The sequence below is a fragment of the Heliangelus exortis genome, chromosome 2 (assembly GCF_036169615.1).
Source record: "Heliangelus exortis chromosome 2, bHelExo1.hap1, whole genome shotgun sequence".
NCBI lineage: Eukaryota > Metazoa > Chordata > Aves > Apodiformes > Trochilidae > Heliangelus > Heliangelus exortis.
In genome coordinates, this window is record NC_092423.1 from 100,428,190 (window position 1) to 100,450,256 (window position 22,067).

Here is a 22,067-nt window from a genome sequence, read left to right on the forward strand (position 1 = left end):
TGAAGCAAGGACAGTAATTGTCAGTTCACACAGAACTGAAATAAAAATGGGGACAAATTCAACAAAAATGAGATGCAGTGTTCCTTTTGTTCTGGAAAGTAAACCAAATAATAACTTCTTTAGACATAGCTTTCTGCTATCTTCTTGATTAATTTTTTTATTTTCTGAAACGTTGAACCATACTCCTTATGCAATAGAGAGTCTACAGTGTAGTATTTATTTATTTGGCAGGTATGTTAAAACCAAACCTACTGAAGCTGTTTATATGTCTTTTACTATTTTTTCTTATTACCTGAAGCAAGAAGCAAAAGGACTGTTTACTACACAGTAGTAAAAATATTAAGCAATATTTGGCATTAGGAGGCATAAGAGGGGTGCAGGTCAGCAACTTGTGTTGAGGGAATACACCTCTATTGGCTGACTTAAAGGAAATATCTTGTTACCAACTCCTTCTTCTAGGCTTTTTTCCCTCCTCTTCTTAATTAAAACAGGAATAAATTGTTTTCCAGTTTGGGTAAATGAACAGAAAAAAAAGGTCTAGCTGCCAGAAGGAAGAGAAGGTCAATCCTTGGGAGCTATTTCATAAATGTATAACCTTCAATAATATTTAGTTTTTCTAGCTACAGCATGAAATTTTGTTACAGTCGCATGAAATTGTTGGTTGGTTTTTTTTTTTTAATGGGCAAATAATTGTTTCAACTATTATTGATAAACAATCTGTTAAGTGTTATATCACATAGAAACCCAGAAGCTAGGCTAGAAGAATTGCAAGGACTATCTCTGTAGCCAAAATTGCTCTTTAAGCCACTACAGACCAGTACTGCTACTGAAATTGTCCACACATTTCTACTGTGCCTTCCTATCTGGGTCCTATGAAGCTGCACAGTAACTCAAATCAAGGATCCAATGGATTTTCCATTTTCTCTGTTGTTTGGTTTTTGGTTTGTTTTTTTTTTTTTTTCAGTGCTGGGGATGTGGGAGAAGGTGGGGTCAGGTCCCTGCAGTGCTGGGGGAGTCCCCCTCTCCAGCCCAGTCTTTGGCCGGGGTCCTCAAATCCCCTTCCCTTAAGAGGCAGCCCTTGCTGCTCCCTAATGGGGGAAGGAAGGTGCTGGTCAACTATAAGTATGTGCAAAACTACTGCCTAAAAACTAGGCTTCATCTCAGCTCATCCACAGGAAATAATAATAATGTATGTACTTCTTCCCCAGTCATACAAACCTCAGTAAGAAATTAAATCCTAAGCAACACTGACATTCAAAATACCACATTTGTTACATGAGATAGCACTCATTGCTATTATTTGTTATTGTTTGAGGTCTTCTGCAAAAGCAGTCACAGCAAAGTTAAGTACTTCTATCACAGTTTAAACTCCTGCAGTATAAGAGCTTGAGAGCCATTTCTTCATGAATTGAAAATGGATGCAAGAAATTTATCCCTACACTGACAACTGCTAGTCCTTTATCTATCTTAAGCAAAACCATTATGGTCCTTGCTAATGAGAGGCCAAGAAAACTGACTGGGATGAATAATACAGCGTACCTCCAAAACAGAAAATAGCAGCCTTGTGGCCCATTACTTTTCTTTCTGAGGATGATCATGTAGGAAAGAAAATAGAAGCTGAAAGGATAGTATGATCTCGAAAGGCTTCTAAGAGCAGGAGCTATCAGCTCAATGTCAAAACGCTAAAGAAAGGTGTTTCAGGATTAGGAGGATGAGTACATTTGACAGAACCCAGGAAGGCCTCATTTCAACCCTAAATTGCTTTAGTAAAAAAGAAACTGCTGTAAAATACTAAAAAGATCTGCTCTGGGTATTTGAATATGCATTAGAGTTGAATTAATGTTAACATCTGGTCGTCCAACATGATACTGGATCTTTTATTTTTAAAAAAAACTTTTGCCTTCCAAAAATTCTGCTTCAGCAGCTATCAATTCTGCTGACCACAGATCACAAGTTATTGACTTTCCACACTCAGACCACAAAATGCTTTTCATCTGCTTATCTAGCACAGATTCTTCTAACTCCCATGCCATGATAATAAGGGACAACATTTATTAATTGGATGGCACCTTGAACTAGACTTCAAGGCCGATTGTTGACAGAGTGCTTAGTGAAATAGAAAACTAAGAAGTGTGCTTGACACCAACAAAACAAACCCAGTGCCTATCCTGAAACCATAAAATGAGTCTAGTTTTTCTAGCACCTCTTTTCCAAGACACCTTTCCAGATATATCTCTGGTATTTGTTCTTTACCTCAGCCAATCTTACCCTGTATGTGTGCTGAAAGTGCCTTCCTTCTGATGCAATTTCTTACACTTAGAAAAAAAAGGTTAAAGAGAAAGCTGATTTGGTCATCTAAAAGTTTTCTGCATCCTTATATAACCAAGTGATGTTAAACACGATGTAGCTCATTAAGGCCTAAACTCCAAGAGGAAGCTACCCTTGAGCTCAATGTCTGAGCAACATTTCAACTGCTCTCTTCTCTCTATTGAGCAGCACAGCAAAATACAGAGAAGAAACTGCAAGAAGCTCAGCTGTGGCAACACTAGGTCGGATGAGATGTCCAGCAGCTGGCATCTCACCTGGGGTAAAATGAAGTCCTTTGGAGACTGTGAGCCCTGAAGCCTGAAACAGCCCTGGTATGACAAAATATGGACTCCGTGTTAGCCTTTTCCTTACTTCTAGTAGTCAAAACAAATAGTTTTAGAGAGAAACTAACACTCAGAGATCAGTAACAAAGCCTGCCACAACACTATGCAACCATATGGTACAAACAGCTTTACTGCCTTGAGTTTTTTCCTTTAGTAATTTGTGTGGTAACAATTAGTATCTGTTCTGTATTTGGCACATCAATATTTAAATATTATGCTACTTTGTTATACACTTGTTTGCATACATTGTATGAAACAAGTTGGTTTATTGCTTCAAAGACTGGAATGGTTTTTGTTTAATGGGGCTTGGGGTTTTTTTTGTTCTTGTTTCTTAAACTATTGACTAAAAGTAATAAAGAAGGAAAGTGCTGCTGTTTTAGTAATGTAATATTAAGACACATAGTGGGTTGCTTGTACAGAAACAAACAAAAAACTTTTCTCCCAAAGGTACTTCAATAAAATTAAGAAGTACATGCCCATCGAAGTCTCAGAGGAAAAATATTACAGGGATCTTTACACACCATTTGGAACTGGAAAGTAAAACTACACTTGCACCTCCTCAGTGTAACAGAGGTATAAAAATAATCTTCAAATAAGGTGAAATAGCTGCACAGAATAGGCTATTCTTTCTTTGTTGTTACTGAAAAAAAGGATGTGAAGGCAGAGGGAGAGGTTTAAAGAGAGGAAAGAATGCCACAGAAAAATTGTCCTACCCTGTTCTCTTATGAAGAGTTTATTATTATTTTGAATTAAAGTAACCTATACTCGCAAAACATGGCCCATCACAACTTTAGTTGTGTGCATTTATTTGTATGTATCTTGCCTAGGATAAGAAATTATGGTCCAGGTGAAATCAATGGCAGTTATGGACAGGATAACTCTAATTCACCTTCAGCCCTACTCAGATACAATGTGGTACTAAAAATCAGCATGTTATTCAAGTTCTAAGTATGCTGTCCTCAAAACTTCCATCAGGAATCCTCTCTTACTGTAACAGGACGTTTCTCTTCCAAAAGGACCCTTCAAAATTTACTTTAAAATTTAATTTCCAACAATGAGATATGGATTTTTGTTTAAAGACCACGGGAATGTTTGAGACAAAATGCTTTTTCACACCATAACAAAGGACGTACTAAACAAAGAAAAACAGTAATTATACTTTTAATTACTGCGCTATAATTAACTCATCTGGTATAATGAATTTTACAACTGTAGATGAAGAATATCAGATGAGGGCAAAACTTGGTGTCAGCTGCTGCTATTTGCACTTAATTAGCAACCTCAAAATTGCAGAAAAAATACTATTAGCTTCTCAAAACATGCTTTTTCACAATTTAGCCTGAACATGGAAAGAAGCATGTGTTACAAAGCTTTGTATTAAATACTGAAGAACGCCTTGAAAAAAAGCAGACTGTAACATCATTTATCTTGAATGTAAGTAATGCATCCGTGTGTGTGTGGAATCCAAGTGAAACCAAATCTCTTCATGTGTTCATTTCAAAGTAAAGGCATCTACCTTGCTCAGAATATCCTGTGGCTCAGCAGATGTATTGAAAATTATCAACATGGTTATATCCAATTGCTAGTCAGGCCTTCTGGAGTCAGAATACACGCAGCCATAAATATTAATATTTTTTCTTTTTTAGACCTATCTTCAAATGTTCCATCAAATTTTCTTTAAATGAGGAAAACCATAAAGGCACACATTTTAATAGGCAAAGCAAAGCTCGGGCAACTATTAAGTAAAGAAGGATGTCCCAGAATCCTTCAGGGAATTTGACAGTCTTTTCTTCCCTAGACTGTGCATCATTGATATGCTAAAATGCAGCACACCAACAAAGCTTTAGTTAAGGAATGAAATAATAATGCTTAGAAAAAGCAGCTTGAGTTAGAGGTGGCAGAGAGAGAAATTTGGCACACGATAACTGATGCAAAACACAAAGTCTGTGGCTAGAAGATTCAGCAGAATTTAGAGCGGTGCTATGAAGACTTCCAGACCACAAAAACTTTGTGTGCATAATGAGCTTAAAGGAGGAAGAGAGAATGAAATTCTTGTAATTCAATACAGTGTCCCAAGCAGTATTATGGCACATGAACTGTACAGAATAGGAAGAACAGAATCTTCAAGTAACATAACCCCAGAATCAGAAAGCAACAAAAATGAATAAATTTTTTCACACTTAAATTGTGCTTTCATTACAAAGATCCATCATTGTAGCTACAAATGTAGCACAAAAATTAGGACATCTGTTAGGCTTTAGCCTACAATAGTGTTGAAAGGCTTAGATGGCAAAATAAAGGAAATGCACAGTTTCATCATTCAAACAACCTATTGGCCTTACATTAGATAATCTCAAACACTATTCTTTTTGAATATGAATAAAATTCATCGGTGAAAGAAACCAGACAACCTGAGATTATACCAGAGGTTTTCCTACACATTCCTTAAACAGGATAGGTTCTATTTGCCAGACACAAAAGATAAATAGCAGCACTCTAGTCATAGAAGCATCATTGCAGTATCAATTTTCATTTCCATATTACAGGTGGAGAACTAGCTTTTCCAAAAGATTATTTTCATTTGAACAACATTGATATGGGTAAACAAAAGATCTCAGAGGAGCTTTTTCCTGGAACTTTAAAGGCAAATTCATTAATGTGAAACAAATCCACAGAACTTTTTTTTTAATGTCTGGATAATTTCACATGTGCGTTGCTAGTTAACTTATGGTAAGTCATAACAATTATAGATTTAAGATTCCAGAAATAATCTACTTTTTAGAATATTTTTAATGACCTGACTGCTGTTGAGTCAGAACATCACTGCTATTTAATAAAAATTATCTCTACCACATATAAAGGAGAATAATTTGATAGAAAAGTATGTACCTAATCTAAACTTTAATGCTACAGAGAACATTAAATGACAGTTTGAAGCATTTCCAGTATATCTATACAGCTTGAAAAGGAGGAGGAGAAGAGAATGATCAAATTAAAACGGGAGGTTGGACACTGTTAACTGACATAAATGTGTAACACTAAACAATCCTGTCATCATCCTGCTGGTGCTGTACACTCATGAAGACTGCACCTACAATAAATTCATTTAATACATGCAGAAATCCTAATGATTCACTTCATTGGTGAATACAGACCATATCAGAGGTGTGTATTCCAAAGGCTTTTTCTTTTTTTCTTTTCTTTTTTTAATATAAATATAATTTAAAATAAAATAAATATAATTGCTGAAAGATACTACATCTCTTTACACATGGTACACCAATTTGTTCCACTGCAAAGCTACAGGGTCTCAGTCTACCTTAAATATCACATAATGCATTGTGCATGCATGAAAAGAACATGGATGCTGCCACTGACCAAGTCTACTCTAGAACATGCTGATTTGTTGTTTCAGGCACATAACCATTGCTAGTGCTGCTTCAAAATGTGTTTCCAGAACCTAGGTAGTGTCTTCACACTGTCCTGCATGGTGCTTTTTGGATTCATCAGTTTCCATAGGCTCAAGAGCAGGTGCACAACATCCTACTGATCTCCCCAAAACAGGTCTCTCCTCAACCCAGCCTGGCCTTTTCAAAGGCTTTTTTTTTTTTTTTAATGTGTGGCTGCTTAATAAGACAACTTCATATGAAAGCAACATGTTTTTACATTCCTTTCTTCAGGTACCCTGCTAGCCTTGTAGAAAAGCACCCTTCCCTGTCTGGGCTACACAAGAACCTAGAATAGTTCCCTGAAAGCCTGTCCTCTCTTCCAGTTCCCTCTTGTGACATGATCCTTTTAAGTAGCAGTAGAGTGGTAGATACCTTTCCTAAGATTTGAAAACCATAGGGTCAGTGTTGCCTGCCTCCACTCAAGCAGTAATTAGCATTGATTCCTATTAACTGAAAACCACTAAAATACTGTAGAGGGGAAAGCCTGGACAAGGGACCTGCTTCTTTTCACCTCTTGTTTTGCTTTCAGAGCCCTGTCAAATGCCTGACAAATCTTGATTTCTCTCTACAGACTGATTTCTCCTGTTGATTACTCTTCTAAATAGTCCACATTTAAGTTGTCATCTTGGGTTTAGGGTCATTTCCTTGCAAAAGCAAGATGTGAATTTTACTAAAACTCAGAAGGAAGCACCTTCAAGATTTTTGAGGAGTGGTCTGATCACACCAGGCACAATGGAGAACTCCCCTTCATTTGTCTGACTTACACACTGCTCAAATCCAAGAATAAGTGACAATGTTCCATTCCATAATTCTATCAAGTTTCCACCATCGTTTTGAACTTGTGCACCTTAATTTCACTCTTACCCTATTGTGAGCTTGTACCTGTCTTTTTCACTCACTCACATTTTTATGATCTGAAAGTGTTTGGGTGCATTGGGAAGAGCTGAATGCCACAACTGCAACCAACAAACTGTGAAGTATATCCCACCCAGTCCTTCTCCAGCAGAAACCAGAATGACAAAAGAGTTGATTGTGACACTTAGAAGTAAAAGCTGTAGATGTACAGCACAATCAGGAACTCAAATTTGGTGGAAGGACCTTCCTCCCCTCTAAGGTGAAGGGAAAAACAAAATGGTAAAATTTTAAGTAACAATACAACCACTTTTGAACCTGATGCAAAATCAAATATATATATAGTTACTGGTGAGAAAAGTGCATCTGTAGCTTCCATGCTCTAATAGGAATATGTATATATTGAAAGTGCTTTCCAAATCTGTGTTATGTGATGAACGCAGAACTGTGATCAATTGCTTGCATGCAATTATCACAAATATTTGATGTTATTAGCTGCTGCAACATTATGACTTGGATAATTACCTGCACCTGTTTGCTCATAATGAAATGGCTGTGTACATCATTAAATTCTCAATGAGGTCCAGACAGTATGTTTTTTTCCTTTGTGCTTCTGAAATGCAGTTGATTAGAAATGTTGTGACTTCAAGATGAAGAATGCATTATTTCAGCTGGTGAGGGAAATAACTATATTGCTTTAATACTGAGAACAAAAGTACTGAGCTCTTTAATTCAGCTCATGGAATTCATGACAGCCTTTTAATTGCTTGTTCCCTGACTCTGATTCTGCAAACATATACAAAGGAATTAAGACTTTGTCTGGTACATTGGGAAATCCAATTGCTTCAAATACAATACAAAACACAATTCATTCATTTTGGGTTGTGTATTAACCTAGCTCTGGAACCACATTTGTCACTTCATACTGTGCTGCATGACCATTCTCAAATGCAAGCAGATGTTCAAAAGGTGTAGACATCTGGGGATACCTGAAGCCATTATGCAAAGAGAAGCTATGAGTGCCTGTACATAATTTCCTAAACACGTTGCTTTTGGCTGAAGTAATTACTTTCACTGAAAAGATGCTGTTTATGCCCACAAACTGAGTGAAGGAACTTTGCTTTTTGCAAAATTTTTGACATTTTTCTGATACTTCTACTGTGTATCAGATTTGAAAATATAACAATATTTCCTATAAGGCTCAATTAAAATTAATGAACTAATTTAAATCACATAATTCTTAGTAAAAGATATAAGACAAAGGGACATGTTAAAAATATATTGTCTTAAACCACGATCAAAATATTGGTTTGGCTGGAATAAGGGCCAGGTTTTTGACATTGATGAGGAAGAAACTTTCTTTATCATTGTCTTATACTTCAACTAATTTCAAATTCAACCAAGTACAGTACACCATGAATGGCAGGTTTGCCAAATAGCTTTCCAATGAAGCATTTAATGACCCGTGCCTCAAATCACTTAAATCAATGACTTTTTGGCCACTCTTACTAGAGCCACAGCTCAAGCTGTTAACAACATACTCTCAGTTATCAATGCCAGCCAACAAATCAAACAAATGTAAGAAGGGATAAAAAAAAAAATAATCTTGCATAAATCTATTTGAGACAAAAATTCCCTCTTTAGTTTCAGCAAAAAGCCTTAAAATAATATGCCAAGAAAACTACTCCCTAAGGAATAATGCTTGCACTCCTGAAGAAGAGTGATGGAGCCCCATCTCCAGCTCACTAGCATTTTAACTGTGACTAGGGCTGTGATCTTGTTGTATAGAAGAACTGACTTAAAATATAAACTTTTAACTCGGGAAATAACTGACCTAGCTCCTGAAATGAAGGCAGTCAAATTACACAGGTTAAAGCCTGTTGATGCAAGGAAATGTTTTGATCCACTTTTTATTAGTTTCTGAAGGGCAAGATGGATGAGAAGAAATATAATAGGGTAAGTGTGAGGATGAAAGGAAAGGTCTGAAGTCTGGAAGAAATTAAGAGGCTTTTTTTCAGTAGATTATTTACTAAACAATAAAAAGCTTATTTAGGAATTCCTGCTTAACTCCTGTTCCTACTGATCTTGCAATGCAGTGAGTGCAGCTTTTGGAAGAGCACCTTTGGACACAATCTTTATTCACACAGTCCTCACAAACTCTTTACTGGTCACAGCTTTCCTAGAACTGGCTAACTATTTTCATTCTCCAATAGAAGAAAATAGCCAGGCAAACAAGCACCAAACAGACTGGACTAAGATAGAACTGACTATTTTAGTTGGAAGAAACCTACACTGATCACCTAGTCCAACTACCTGACCAATTCAGGGCTGACCAAGTTAAAGCATATTATTAAAAGCGTTGTCCAAATGCCTCTTAAACACTGTCAGGCTTGGGACATCAACCATCTCTCTAGGAAGCCTATTCCACTGTTTGGCCACCCTCTCAGTAAAAAAATGCTTCCTAACATCCAGTCTAAAACACTCTGTCACAGCCTTGAACCATGCCCACGTGTCCTTTTATTATCCCCTGTAGAAGAGATCAGCACTTCCCTCTCTCTCCCCCTCCTCAGAAAGCTGTAAGAAAGCAACAAGGTCACTCCTCAGCCTCCATTTCTGAACTAGACCAGTACAAAGTGCTCAGCCACTCTTCATAGGACACCCCTTCCAGCCCTTTCACCAGCTTTGTGGTCCTCTTCTGGACACATTGAAGGACATTCACATCCTTCTTAAATTATGGGGCCCAGAACTGCACACAGTACTTGCAGTGAGGCCACACCAATGCTGAATCCAGAGGAATAATCAATCTTTTGGGTGGCAGGTTATGATGTGTTTGATGCCCCCAGGGTGGGGTTTACCCCTTCAGTGGCCAGGACACATCATCTGTTTCAAATGGGGTATGCTGCTAACCCGGATCCCCAGATCCCTTCCTGTAGGGCTTCTCTCTGCCACTCCTTTTCCAGTTTAAACTTGTGTCTGGCATTACTCTGTCCTAGGTGCAGAATCCAGCATTTCAACTTGTTAAATATCATGCCATTAATCACTGCCATTAATCTAGTTCCCTCTGCAGGGCCTCCTCAACTGAGTGCAGTTGCACCTCCCCATTTATATCATGAGCCAACTTGCTAATGAAGCATTCAACTCCTGCATCCAGATCGTTGATAATAACAGAAATAGCCCTAGAATTGAGCCCTGAGGAACACTGCTGGTGACTAGTTGCCAGCCAGATGTAGCCTCATTAACTATAATTCTGAGCCCTGCTGTTCTGCCAGGTCGTCACCCAGCACACTATGATTAGCCCACAGCTGGACAACTTATTCAGAAGGATATTGTGAGGTATGGTATCAAAAGCCTTACTAAAATCCAGAAAAACTGTATCCATCTCCTTTCCTTCATCTCCTGGGTGCATGACCTTATCAAAGAAGGATAACAAAATAGTTAAATAGGACTTCCCTTCTATGAACCTATGTTGACTGTGCCTGATGACTGCATTACTCTTTAAATGTCTTTCAATAGTACCCAGTATTAATCTTCTCCGTATTTTTTTCCAGGAACTGAGGATAAACTAACAAACTGGAGGTTTCTGGGTGATCCCTTATGGCCTTTTTGTAAATTGGAATAACATTGACTAGTTTGCAGACAGCAGGGACCTCTCCAGACTGCCAAGACCTTACGTAGATGATCAAGAAGGGTCCCACCATAACATCCACTAGCATCCTACACACTCTGGGATGAATCTATCAGGCCTCATGGACTTGTGAGCATTCAGCTGATACAGCTGGTGCCTAAAAATTTCCGTGCCTCCAAATGGAAAAGCACTTGTTCCCACACTCATGGTCCCATGACTGAGGGGACCAGGCCAGCCCAAAGTTTATCAGTTTATTAATGACTGAGGCTGAAGGTGCATTGAACATCACTGGTTCTTCTTCATCCCTATGAGTCAGATGGCCATCTTCAACAACTATTGGTCCTATGCTTTCTCTAGACCTCCTCTTGCTATTGAAATACTTTTAAAAGCCCTTGTTATCTGAAACAAGACTGGCTAGTTTTAACTTGAATTGCACTTTGGCCTTTTGTGTCTTTTCCCTCCATAAATGAACCACAGCTCTGTACTCTTCCTGTGAAGCCTGACCCCACTTTCCAGAGATCACGCAATTCATTTTCCTCTTGAGCTCCATGAGGAGTTCCCCATTCAGCCAAGCTGGTCTTTTGCCCAAAAATTGTATTGCTGCCTAACACAAAATAATGTGTCACTTCATTTATATCACCATGGGGTCCTGAGCTACCCAGATTTAAAATTTCCTGAGGTACATTTACATGTCTCAGGCACATCCCCAGGAAAAAAAAATATATATACATATATGCATATACATATATATATATGCATATATGTATACAAACATATATATATATATATATATATATACACACATATATGTATATGCATTTATGTATATATGTATATTGTCTGGTCTTTTCTGAATCAAGAGCCTGCATCAGAAGTAACTGAATTTTTCTTCTCCAGGCTAATATTCCAGGTTGGAAAATTAGATTTAATCAGAAGGTAAAGCAAAGGCAGCTGCCCTGAGTCCCAGATAAAAATATTTTCATCGGCATTTACTGGCTTTAAAATGTGAATCCTCTTCCCTTCCTCCTGTTGGGATTCTCCTGCCTCATCCAAAGGAACTCTGCATGAACACTCTAGGGAGGGAAAAGAAACAAACCAACAAAAGCCCACTTATTCACTATATTCCTGCTTTTAATCTAAAAGCGAAATTTGAAGAAAGATTCTGATGCACTTAACCAGCAGGATAGAATCTGGCACTATGGCTGAAAGATGGGAAGGATCCTGGGTTTCCCATGTGTAACAGTACAACTTTGTAATCCTAAACATTTTTGTTCTCAAGAAATGAATTTCAAACCTAGCCCCAGTGTCTAGTCTATGATGTCAGCTGCTTCTCAGCATATTTTATGGCAGGTGTTATATACAACCTCAGCAGGAAATGTGTAGTCACAGCAAGTTAAATGAGTTAGGCTGGAGGGCTTGCTTAGCACCACATAGCACTACTCAGTGTTACACAGAAATACCCTCAGCAGTCAACTCTATCTTCCAGGTTGCTTTGAGAATACTCTGATTTAATGAGGAATAAACTTCCAGCCCCTGTCTGACTTCTGTGGAAGAAGAGTGTTCCTCAAACATTATAAAAGTCATACTTTATCATATTTTCCAGTCAGGCATCTTTAACAAATCTCTTAAAGCTATTGGTGGATTGTGACATGGCATCTCCCACTTGCTTCCATGTATTGCATCACACTCTGTGGTTTTGTACTCAAATATCAGAGGGCTGAGATGCATAAGAAAGCAGGACAACTGTATCCTCCTCCTGGTAAATTAAAATTGCAAGTACTAAAGACAGCCCATTGCTTTAAATAAAAACTTGAAATAGATTACTATCTTGGTTGGGAATAACACCTTTTGAACCATACTCGAAGAGAGTGAACAAGGTGCAACTCCCACACTTTGACAGTGCTTCACGATATCTGCATAGTATTCAAATGAAGTAAAAAATGCAGCTACTTAAAGTAATCTGGGAGAAACTCTGAGTAAGAAACATACTTAATTCTCTTCTATATTAATATAAACAGAAGAAAAGTACTCCTGCTAACATGGAACACGAATACAATGCAGTGATAAAATATACTTAATGTTAAAATACTGATCACAATGGAAAGTCAAAGTACTATAATTGTGCACAGAAAGACACAGCAAATGGGTTCAACATAGACTTTCTAACTGAGGACACTAAGTTTATCTGTCTTTTTAAAATGCATCCCAACTCTTCTGTGCACAATTAAACAACAATGTATATTTTTGCACAACTACTTCACATTCTATAATATTAAATTTCATTTAAATCAGTACCTTGGTTGACAGAATATCTGCTAGCTCTGCATGTCTGCTAACTAGGTATCAAAAAGGTACTTCAAAGACTAATTAATGTAAGCATTATAGGCATTTTCTGCAGACACTCAATAGACATTGCTAAACACTAAGCTATGCTAGATGTTCAGGATGCAAGTCACCATGGTAGGCCATTCAAAAATTTACATATGGCCACGAGAATTATATGTTATCACCTCAAACAGCACAAACTGAATCCTCATTCTGGCTTTGAGCAGCACTATATTAAACACAGAGGTCTCCATTGCTGACAACATCCTTTCAATGCACTGAATGGCAGCCTGCAAAGATTTAATTTATAATTGACTTTGATGCATTCTAAAATGAATGAAAGGCTGATGCCAGTGACTCATTGCAGTGGCATCCTTTCGGTGATATCAAACCAACCACTGCATCAAGGAAAAATGATGCTACTGTCCTTTAGAAATCAACTGGAACTGTGAAAACTTGTGGAAAGATTTTACACAACTGAGCACAGTGTTTTGTAACAAAATACATGGAGATGAAAAAAAATTATATCCAGCAAATGATAAATAGAGCAGAGTCTTGAAAATATTTGCATTTCTTACAGTACTCTGTAAAATTCTAACTGTATCACTGCCAGTGAGGACATAGTGTACCAGTTTATAAACTAACACAATGCATTCAAATATTGCAAAGATTCTGTTTTGATTTTAAGCTTCTATATTTCTCTGTCTTTGTGTGCTGTTTTAACTCATTTGAATTTTCTCAGCTATTTTCCTGCTTATTCCTCCAAATTACTCCAGATTACTCCTAACTCACTCTTTCAGAGCTCTGACCCTGGATTCTCTTCTCCTCATTCTTGTCTGTGTGCCACTCGTTCTCAGCTGGTAAACTGGCATCCATCCATACATGTGTAGGTGTCCATATGTACATTTACACACATATTAATTCTTCAGCTTAATATTAATGTACACACAGATTAATTCTTCAGCCTAATTCTGCCAGAACTTTAATTCAACCAGCACAACTTTGTTCTTGGTCCTGCTGTTCTTCCCTTCTGGGATACAGTGTCAGCTGTCAGAGAGATGGTTTTGCAACTCTAGTCTCACGCACTCATCCTGCATTCCCTCCAATAAACATCTTGGCTTAAGCAACAGTTTTGAGTTTTAATGTTAAGTACCAGAATATTCTGGAAATAACACAGTGCCTTATTGCTGACAGGCCATAATGAATTGGATGGGACACAAGCATAAATGAGACTGTGGGGTGAGGCATGGGTCAGAGACAGAAATCAATGTGAGAGATCAACCAAAAATCAGAAATGCAGGAAAAGATCCAGAAGACTGTGTATGTCTATTTACATTATCACAGGGCTTATGCTAATATGAGATAATTAACAAGGTTGCAAACAAAGAATTCAGGTAAGTAGCTCATATTTGATGCAAAGATAAAAAGAAGCCAAATCAAGAGGTAATGAGACAAAGAGAAAGCTAAAATACTGTCCATTCTTTCTTCCCAGGTTCAGCTTCACTCCTTCATTCCCAAATTTTCAATTTCTTCTCCTACAAGTGGCACAGGGAGGTTGAGGAACAGTGGTTGTGGTCATTTCATAACACGTCACCTCTGCTGCTCCTTCCTCCTCCTACTATTCCCCTGTTCAATGTGGGGTCCCTCCCAGGGGAAACAATCCTTCAGGATCTGCTCCAACGTGGGTCCTTACCTCAAAGTACAGTCCTTCAGGACTGTGCTGCTCCAGTGTGGGTACCCCACCATCCACAGATCCTGCCAGAAAACCTGCCCTGCATGGTCTCCCTCTCTCCAGGGGCTGCAGCTCCTGCCAGAGCTGCTCCAATGTGGGCTCTCCATGGGTTGGAGCTTTGGGGCACATCCATCTGCTGCAGTATGGGATTCTTCATGGGATTCTGCACAAATATCTGCTCCAGTGTGATCCTTCATGGCCTGCAGGAGGCAACCTGCTTCACCATGGTTTTCTTCATAGGTTGCAGGGGAATCTCTGCTCTGACACCTGGAATACCTCCTTCTTCTCTGACCTTGTTGTCTGCAGGGGTCTTTCACATTTTTTATCAATCTTCTCTCTCACAGCTGCTGACCAGCATTTTTTTACCCATTCTTTAACACACTATCCCAGAGATGACACCAGTGTGGTACTTAGTTGCCTGCTAGGTTAAACCACAAAAATTCTTTTTATCACCCAAAGTGTGGGGCTTGAAATGTTCAAGATAACAAGTTAGAATTAAATCTGCTAGATTTAATTCATAGCTGTGAGTGCTGTTTGGCTATTAATCAGCAGGCTTCTGTGGTTGCCATGAGGCTTGCTTGCCTTACTGTACAGTAGAGTCTAGTGCTTGTTAGTGGCTGCTTTTTGGTTTTACAAAGCTGTGCCCTGTGTGTTGGGTCCATTGGAGCCAGCTGGAAACAGATGTCTCCACCATGAGGTAGCCCATGATTTCTTCTCACAGAGGCTGGTCCTGTAGCCCCCCCCTACCCTGCTTTCAGCACCTTGCCAATAGAGTAATCTACTGTTTGGGCATATTTTCCTGAAGACATCTTTATTGGACTACAGCTAGAAAGTTTACAGTCAGCTAGAATCATAAACATATATTATATAAACACATTAATATCAAACTGCTGTAACTGTTCTATAACACTATGCAAGATGGCATTAATAAGGACTAAGTGTTCCTATAATTACAGTTTTGAACAGTATTATAAACACATTCTTGGAACAGAAACACAAGGAGAAAGACAGAGAGAAACGGGAAAAGCCACTCTTCCTGCAGCTTTTCCTCCATCTGAGTCAGAGGACACTTCCAACAGAAGAGCAGTGGATTAAACACTCATTTAATCCATACAAATATACACAGAAATATATACATGTCATTGCTCTTTGGGTCTGTTAACACAATTTCAAATTAGTACTGACTCATTAAAGGTCAACTTACATTTATTGAGAAAATGAGAGTGCTAGCATCCCACTTAATTTAGTAGCAATGACTTCATCCTTTTCTACCTTGTAACTGCAAAAAAAACCCCTTTTTATTATTATCTTTGAGAAAACTTACCCATTTTCATCTAAAGCTGGATCTCACAAAGAACTATTAATGTTCACTAGCATGTACATGCATCATATGTACACTAATGCAAGTGCACATATATGTGAATGTTACATAACATTTCTTTTGTCCCACTGAAATAATGTATGAAGCCAAAACGTTTCTCTCTCTCTGAAGCACAGCTATGCTTTCAACAGTCTCATGTGGGTTAAAATAAATCAAATGCCACAATAAGTGTGCTTCCCCCTGACTGCCACCAAATGATACAAAATATTATATATTGACATCAACTCACTCACTGGAGCATACTGCCTGAAATTAGGAAAGTTATGTACATTAATTTTTTTGTACTGACAAGGGACTACTGAACTTAGAGTTCTTGTTTCAGTCTAGTATTACAACATTGTTGCATAAAGCATTTTGCTTTCAAGCCAAGAATTCCCCACAAACCATTAATCTGAGATGTTTTATTCATTATTATCCGAAGTTATTTTTTCTAAAATATGTAGCTCAGAAACTGATGACAAACTACTCGAAATAATTTTTTTTTAAGTGTATCCCATAACTCTCTGGATAAGGCTAACTGAAAACTAATTAAAATCATTAAGATGATGACTTGAATAAGAACAGGAAGAAACTGACTAGATGAAATGATGAGGAAAGATTAGATACCACTTAACTGAATAGCACCCTTAGATACAGAGCTTCTCATTTGCAAAAAATGAGCATTTCTTTCCTTCCCAAAGGGCTTTTTGACCTTTTAAGGCACCAATATCCACAACCCTCCTCAGACTGACTCGTTCATCTTCTGACCCAAGACTCCCAAAGCATATTTCACTTCCTTTATGAGTAGAAATAAAACTCCTTAACCTTAATTTATTTCCAAATAATTATCATTTTACTTGATCTTCAGAGCCTTATTTTAGTCTTCTGATAAAAAGGCAGGAAAACAAGAAACAAGTCATACAGTATCTGATAAATAATATTATACAGATACTTTTTTTTCCCTCCATAAAAATACCAGTCCCTAGTTAGTCTGGACCCTTGCCTCTGGGAAAACAAAACAGAGCAAAAAAATCTGCAAGTCTATGGTTATCACAAAAAATAACATAGATTTGAACCTCTTCTATCTGCCAAGAAGACTTGAACAACATATACTGACATCACTTCTGCAAAATCCAAGTGAGAGAAGTAATGAATTGGAATAGAAAGAGAATTTCCAGTGGTGTGATTGAGAAAAATAATGCACAGCTTGTACCACAAGCCAGGATGATTGATAAACTATGTGTGTGAATTCCAACTTGAGAAACAGCATTAAGCACTATTGAAGCAGTCCAGAAATTTTTTTGCAGTGTGTGCCAAGGCCACTGGACAAGATCCAGTTTAAAAAAAGAATCTGCAAGAACCTCTGTTATCTGGGACGAGGAACTCAACCCAGCATGACAATGCAAGCGAGGGGACTCAGGCAAACTGAACGTTCATCTTGAAGCTGGGAGCCCTTCCTTTGCCAAAGGAAACCAAGTGATGAAGGAAAAGGCACTCTAGGCCTTCCAACCTCGAGATACAATGTTGCCCACAACACATGAAAACACTGCTAAATCTACAGTGAACATCACTGAGAACATTTTTACAAGTGAATGATATCTAGGGCTTATTAGTGCATGCTTAGAGCATTATTTAATGGCCTAGTGACAAGTGCATATGTCAAGGTTTCGTTTCTACACTCACTGCTGAAGATTCAAACTGGTTATCTACTAATTGCCTTACCCAAAAATAAGGGAGGAGCATTTTATTGGGAAGGACAACTATTAAAGGGATTTAACACAAATGCCAAAGTACATTACGGGTGTTTTAATGAACTAATTGAAATGGATGCAAAACACTAGTGCATCCATCTGCAATGTTTTTGAGCATTCTGGATATGCTTATACTACATGATGAGGCTAATGCAGAAGGCCTATGATGCTATAACCAGTGACTTTACAAGCTTTCTTTTTATTTTGGCCACTTCTGTGTAACAACAGTCACAGGAAGCTCAGTCATTAAAAGCCAAAGAAGATGCTGAGCTGGGCTGTAGGCAATCATTCCCCAGGGGGTTGGTAATAGTACACTGAGGGAACTCTCAACATGCTTAGATAAAAAGATGAAAAAAAGCATAATTGATACATTTTAGGCTAACTAATATTTTAAAACCAACAGATTTTACAAATTTGTATGGGTGAAGTGGTAAAGGAATAGCTGTTGCTATTAGGTCCAACTGCATACAGTGCCTAAATAATAAATCAAATAACAGTATTGCTACTGCCTTTTCAACAAATTAAACATAATGTTAAGGGTCTTTGTTTCAGGACACCATTTCTTCCCTTCTCACAACTCTTTTTCACTCTCCATTTCTCTTCAGAACAGACTTTAATACCTCTTTCAATGAACATACCTAAGGCTATTCCTTTTTGCTTTGAGTCTTCCTGAGTAGTCCTGCCTGCCCCCTTCTAGTACTATTTCATATTTGTTTTCATGGGATCATTCTGTTTTCTTTCTGCCTCCCCTCAAGACACCATGTTCCTCTTTTTACATCCTAACCTTATTGTTCACCACACCACAAAGGAAAACCTTAGATTTGCAAAACATCCCTCATAAAAAGTCACTTGGAGGATCTGAGCATTGCAATTAAACAGATTTAGACAGAGTAGCATTCTAACAAGAGGGCTGTCAAGAAATGCTGAATAAACAGATAAGCTAACATCAAAGAGAAACAAATCAAAATGAAAGACCAACCTGACGGCATCCCTTGTCCTGAGGAGGGTTTTAGTGGTGCATTCACCTGATCCCAGTTAAGATCATCATCATCTGACTGGCTGTAGCCACAGGAAGCCAGAGGCTCATCAAAAGTACAGCACCCTGTAAAATACCCATAAAGATAAAAATGAAAAAAGGCATGCAGATAATAGATAACTGTAACATGATTCAATGCAGGCCATGTAATTTTAAAATGTCTTTTAATACAAATGATTATATACTTATTAATCATAACTTTCTGAGAGAGCATAAAATTTTCTTGTCGTGAAAATAAAATCCCAAGGGTAAAAGAGCAGATTCAGAACAGTAGGCAAATTTTCTACTATGACACAATCATCAGGGATACCTGAAAACAAACCAGGAAAATAAAATGCAGTAAAAATCAGAACATCAAAAGACTGAATGATTAAGAGAAACAAACTATTCCATGCCTGAGAACCTGAATGGTGGAAGAAAACTAAGTGTGGGAACATCAGCTCCCATTTCTGTATCTTGGTTTCCAGATAAGGGACGGACTAGATGGTCCCAGGGGTGCTGTGCCACAACAGGGTATCAGCTTGGGTGTTTGTGGGATCAGCATCTCTGGTACAATACAGCACATCTAGCTCAAAAAGCCAATCTACACACAGGCTCAAACTCTCAGAAAGAAAACAGTATTATTTCCTCTCTTTTTTCCCATTCTCTTCCAAGTAACTGAGAAAAGAATAACATGTTATCAAAGCTCACACTATCCCAAGCTGGAGCAGGAAAAAAAAGAAATCCAACGTCACGAATTTAGAAGAATGGAATCCAACATTATCCACAAGAAAACGGAAAAGCTTTGCTTTTTCCATTAGGCTGAGAGGAAAAATTTCCAGCTTTTTTAAATGGAGTGTTAAAAAAAAATCTGCTTTCTCTGATGTTTGATGTTTCACTTCAGTGAAGAATGACATCTTCCCTATTCAGGAAAACAAATATAACCTTAGTCACAGATATTTCAGTCCATATTAAGGTAAATTCTGCATCTGTTCAAACAAAACTAAACTTCAGAGCTACTCTGATATCTTTGCTATCAGACCATAGACACACTAGGCTTAGCCTGGCCAAGCTGCATTAAAATGGATAGCAGACAAAATCTAGTTTTATTTTAAAAATCTTTAAAAAAATCTAAATTTTCCTAGACCATTGTAAGTGGCATTACAGAATACATATTCAAAAAAGTAGGATAATAGCAGAGGTATATAACCTCTTAACTGAAGTCCAGCTTTCCTAGTATCTAGTTCTAGTTAATATTTGAGATTCATGACTTGCAATTTGGAAGCACATAATTGTCAAAACAGATTAATTTTATATGGAATCACCAAATAGTTTTGAGTTTTGTTCTCTTACAGGGCCATTGATCTTTTTAGACATATTGTGTTTGCCCTGCCCTTGGGTACAGGTCATCCTATACTGCTCTCCATTCTAAAATATCTTTCTATAGGAAGTATTTGTTAGCTCTATGTATATCAGGGAAATCAGCACCTCTGGACATTTTATCTTTCTGTACAATTTTAATTGCATAAGATTCAACTACATATTACAGTGGGAACAGAAAATCCATTAAAGAACTTGCAACTTCAAACTTTAATATTTTGTCTCAGTGATAACGAAAGATAGAAATTATCACTAAACAAATTAATAAATACAAGAGATTTGTATAAAGTATATCAAATAACACTTGCAACATTTCCAGTGGGAAGGATTAGAAAACTTAGTCATTTATACATTTGTTCTGATACTTAAATAAATATTACTTCAAACTTCATACAATATGCCACAAGCTAAGCTTCAGACACAAAAGCAAAACATCAACTTTCAATCTATTTGTGCTTTTTTATTAAAAGAAATAAATAGATAAACCACAGGCGAAGCAAAAGGTAGTAGCCTTACACAGGTACTGCAAATGATACTAGGGCATAAATTTGAAAATCATGTTATTCACTGAGGCAAAAAATTTAATCCCAAATAAAACCTGGCATAAATGAGAGTTTACAGTTCAAACAGAAGGCAAATGAATGTACCAGAATAGCTCCCATACCTCCTAACATCATACATATCTCTAGCAGTAAGAAGACATAGAAAAGTCTCTGTTTTCTTGCTCAAATACTGTCAAATGCTGCAAAAAGTCCAATACTGGTAATAAGTGAGGAGCTTGTGATACCAGATTGTTAGCAAAGGATTCTCCCCTTTTCACTAGATAGGAAGTTGTCAAAAACAGGGATAAATGTTATGACAGTTCTACTTGTCTAGACCATTTGCTGCCTGTCAACATGAAATAGCTTCTCACTGTTTCTTTTTCTTCATGTCTTTTGGGATTCTATATCTAAATCACTATCAAGATTCCATTTTTTTTTCTATTATCCTTGCCACTTATAATCCTACGAACCTTTTAAAATTTATTAGTTTGTAACTCATCAAAAGGGGTATGTAACCTTCACAGATGTTATGGGAAGAGTTTAAAAGAAACTTTTGAAGTCCATACATTCTGAAGCCAGTTCCACCTACAACTAATAAGCAAACTGCAGCAAGTATTACTACAAGTAGTCAAACTCTACAGCCACCTATCCAGAGAACCGGCCAGCATATGTAAGATCTTTAAGAGCACAGAAGCCAAGCCATGTTTCTTCTTACAGCCAGTCACTAAGGATGAGTACTAATAAAGGCTTTGCACAGCCATGACCCTTTGGAAAGTCTTTTGTAGATTAAGATATACATGTTATATACATATATATATATATATATATATGTTGGAAGGATAGGCAAGTTTATAGACGGTACTAAGAATAACACAGAAAATCTCACCGGAAAAAAAACAACAAAAAAAGATTATACTAATTAGCCAAGGACCAATTACTGTAAATCAAGAATCATCAACAGTTCTAATGGCTTATGCCTGCTTCTCAAATTTCTGACCCTCGTATCTATATTGCAAGTTATACTAAGTTCTTTAGAACCAGATTAAAACAGTTGACAAAACCTCACATTTTCACCTACTCAATTCCTTCTAGAAGCTTTGTTCTGCAGTCCTTTGCCCGTTTTCTAGTCACAATACTCTGGTTTCCACTTCATAAAAAGTTATCTGCACTTCATATCAACACAGGCCAGTAAAATCTGGAAAATTACCAGCAGTCTTTAATGCCTGTCATCATTGCACTGTTTTGAAACACAAGCCACTGCCAAGCTAGGCAGTTGTTTATAATTAACTAGAACACTTGAGAAAGTCTACACATTTTTGCCATTAATCAAAATACATAGTGTCTGCTATACAGATTAATCAAGCAAAGCAATTTCCTCACCTGTT

General features: G+C 37.5%; 1 protein-coding gene across 12 annotated transcripts in view; it reads right to left on the minus strand.

The window, feature by feature from the left end:
• Nucleotides 1-22,067, minus strand: part of PTPRM (protein tyrosine phosphatase receptor type M) — a 470,301-nt gene that overhangs the window by 339,140 nt on the left and 109,094 nt on the right. For all 12 annotated transcript variants that reach the window (XM_071737183.1, XM_071737189.1, XM_071737191.1 and 9 more), the window contains exon 2: nt 18,725-18,847. In XM_071737183.1, coding sequence (XP_071593284.1) covers nt 18,725-18,847 — 123 coding nt within the window. The remainder of the gene's footprint in view (nt 1-18,724; nt 18,848-22,067) is intronic.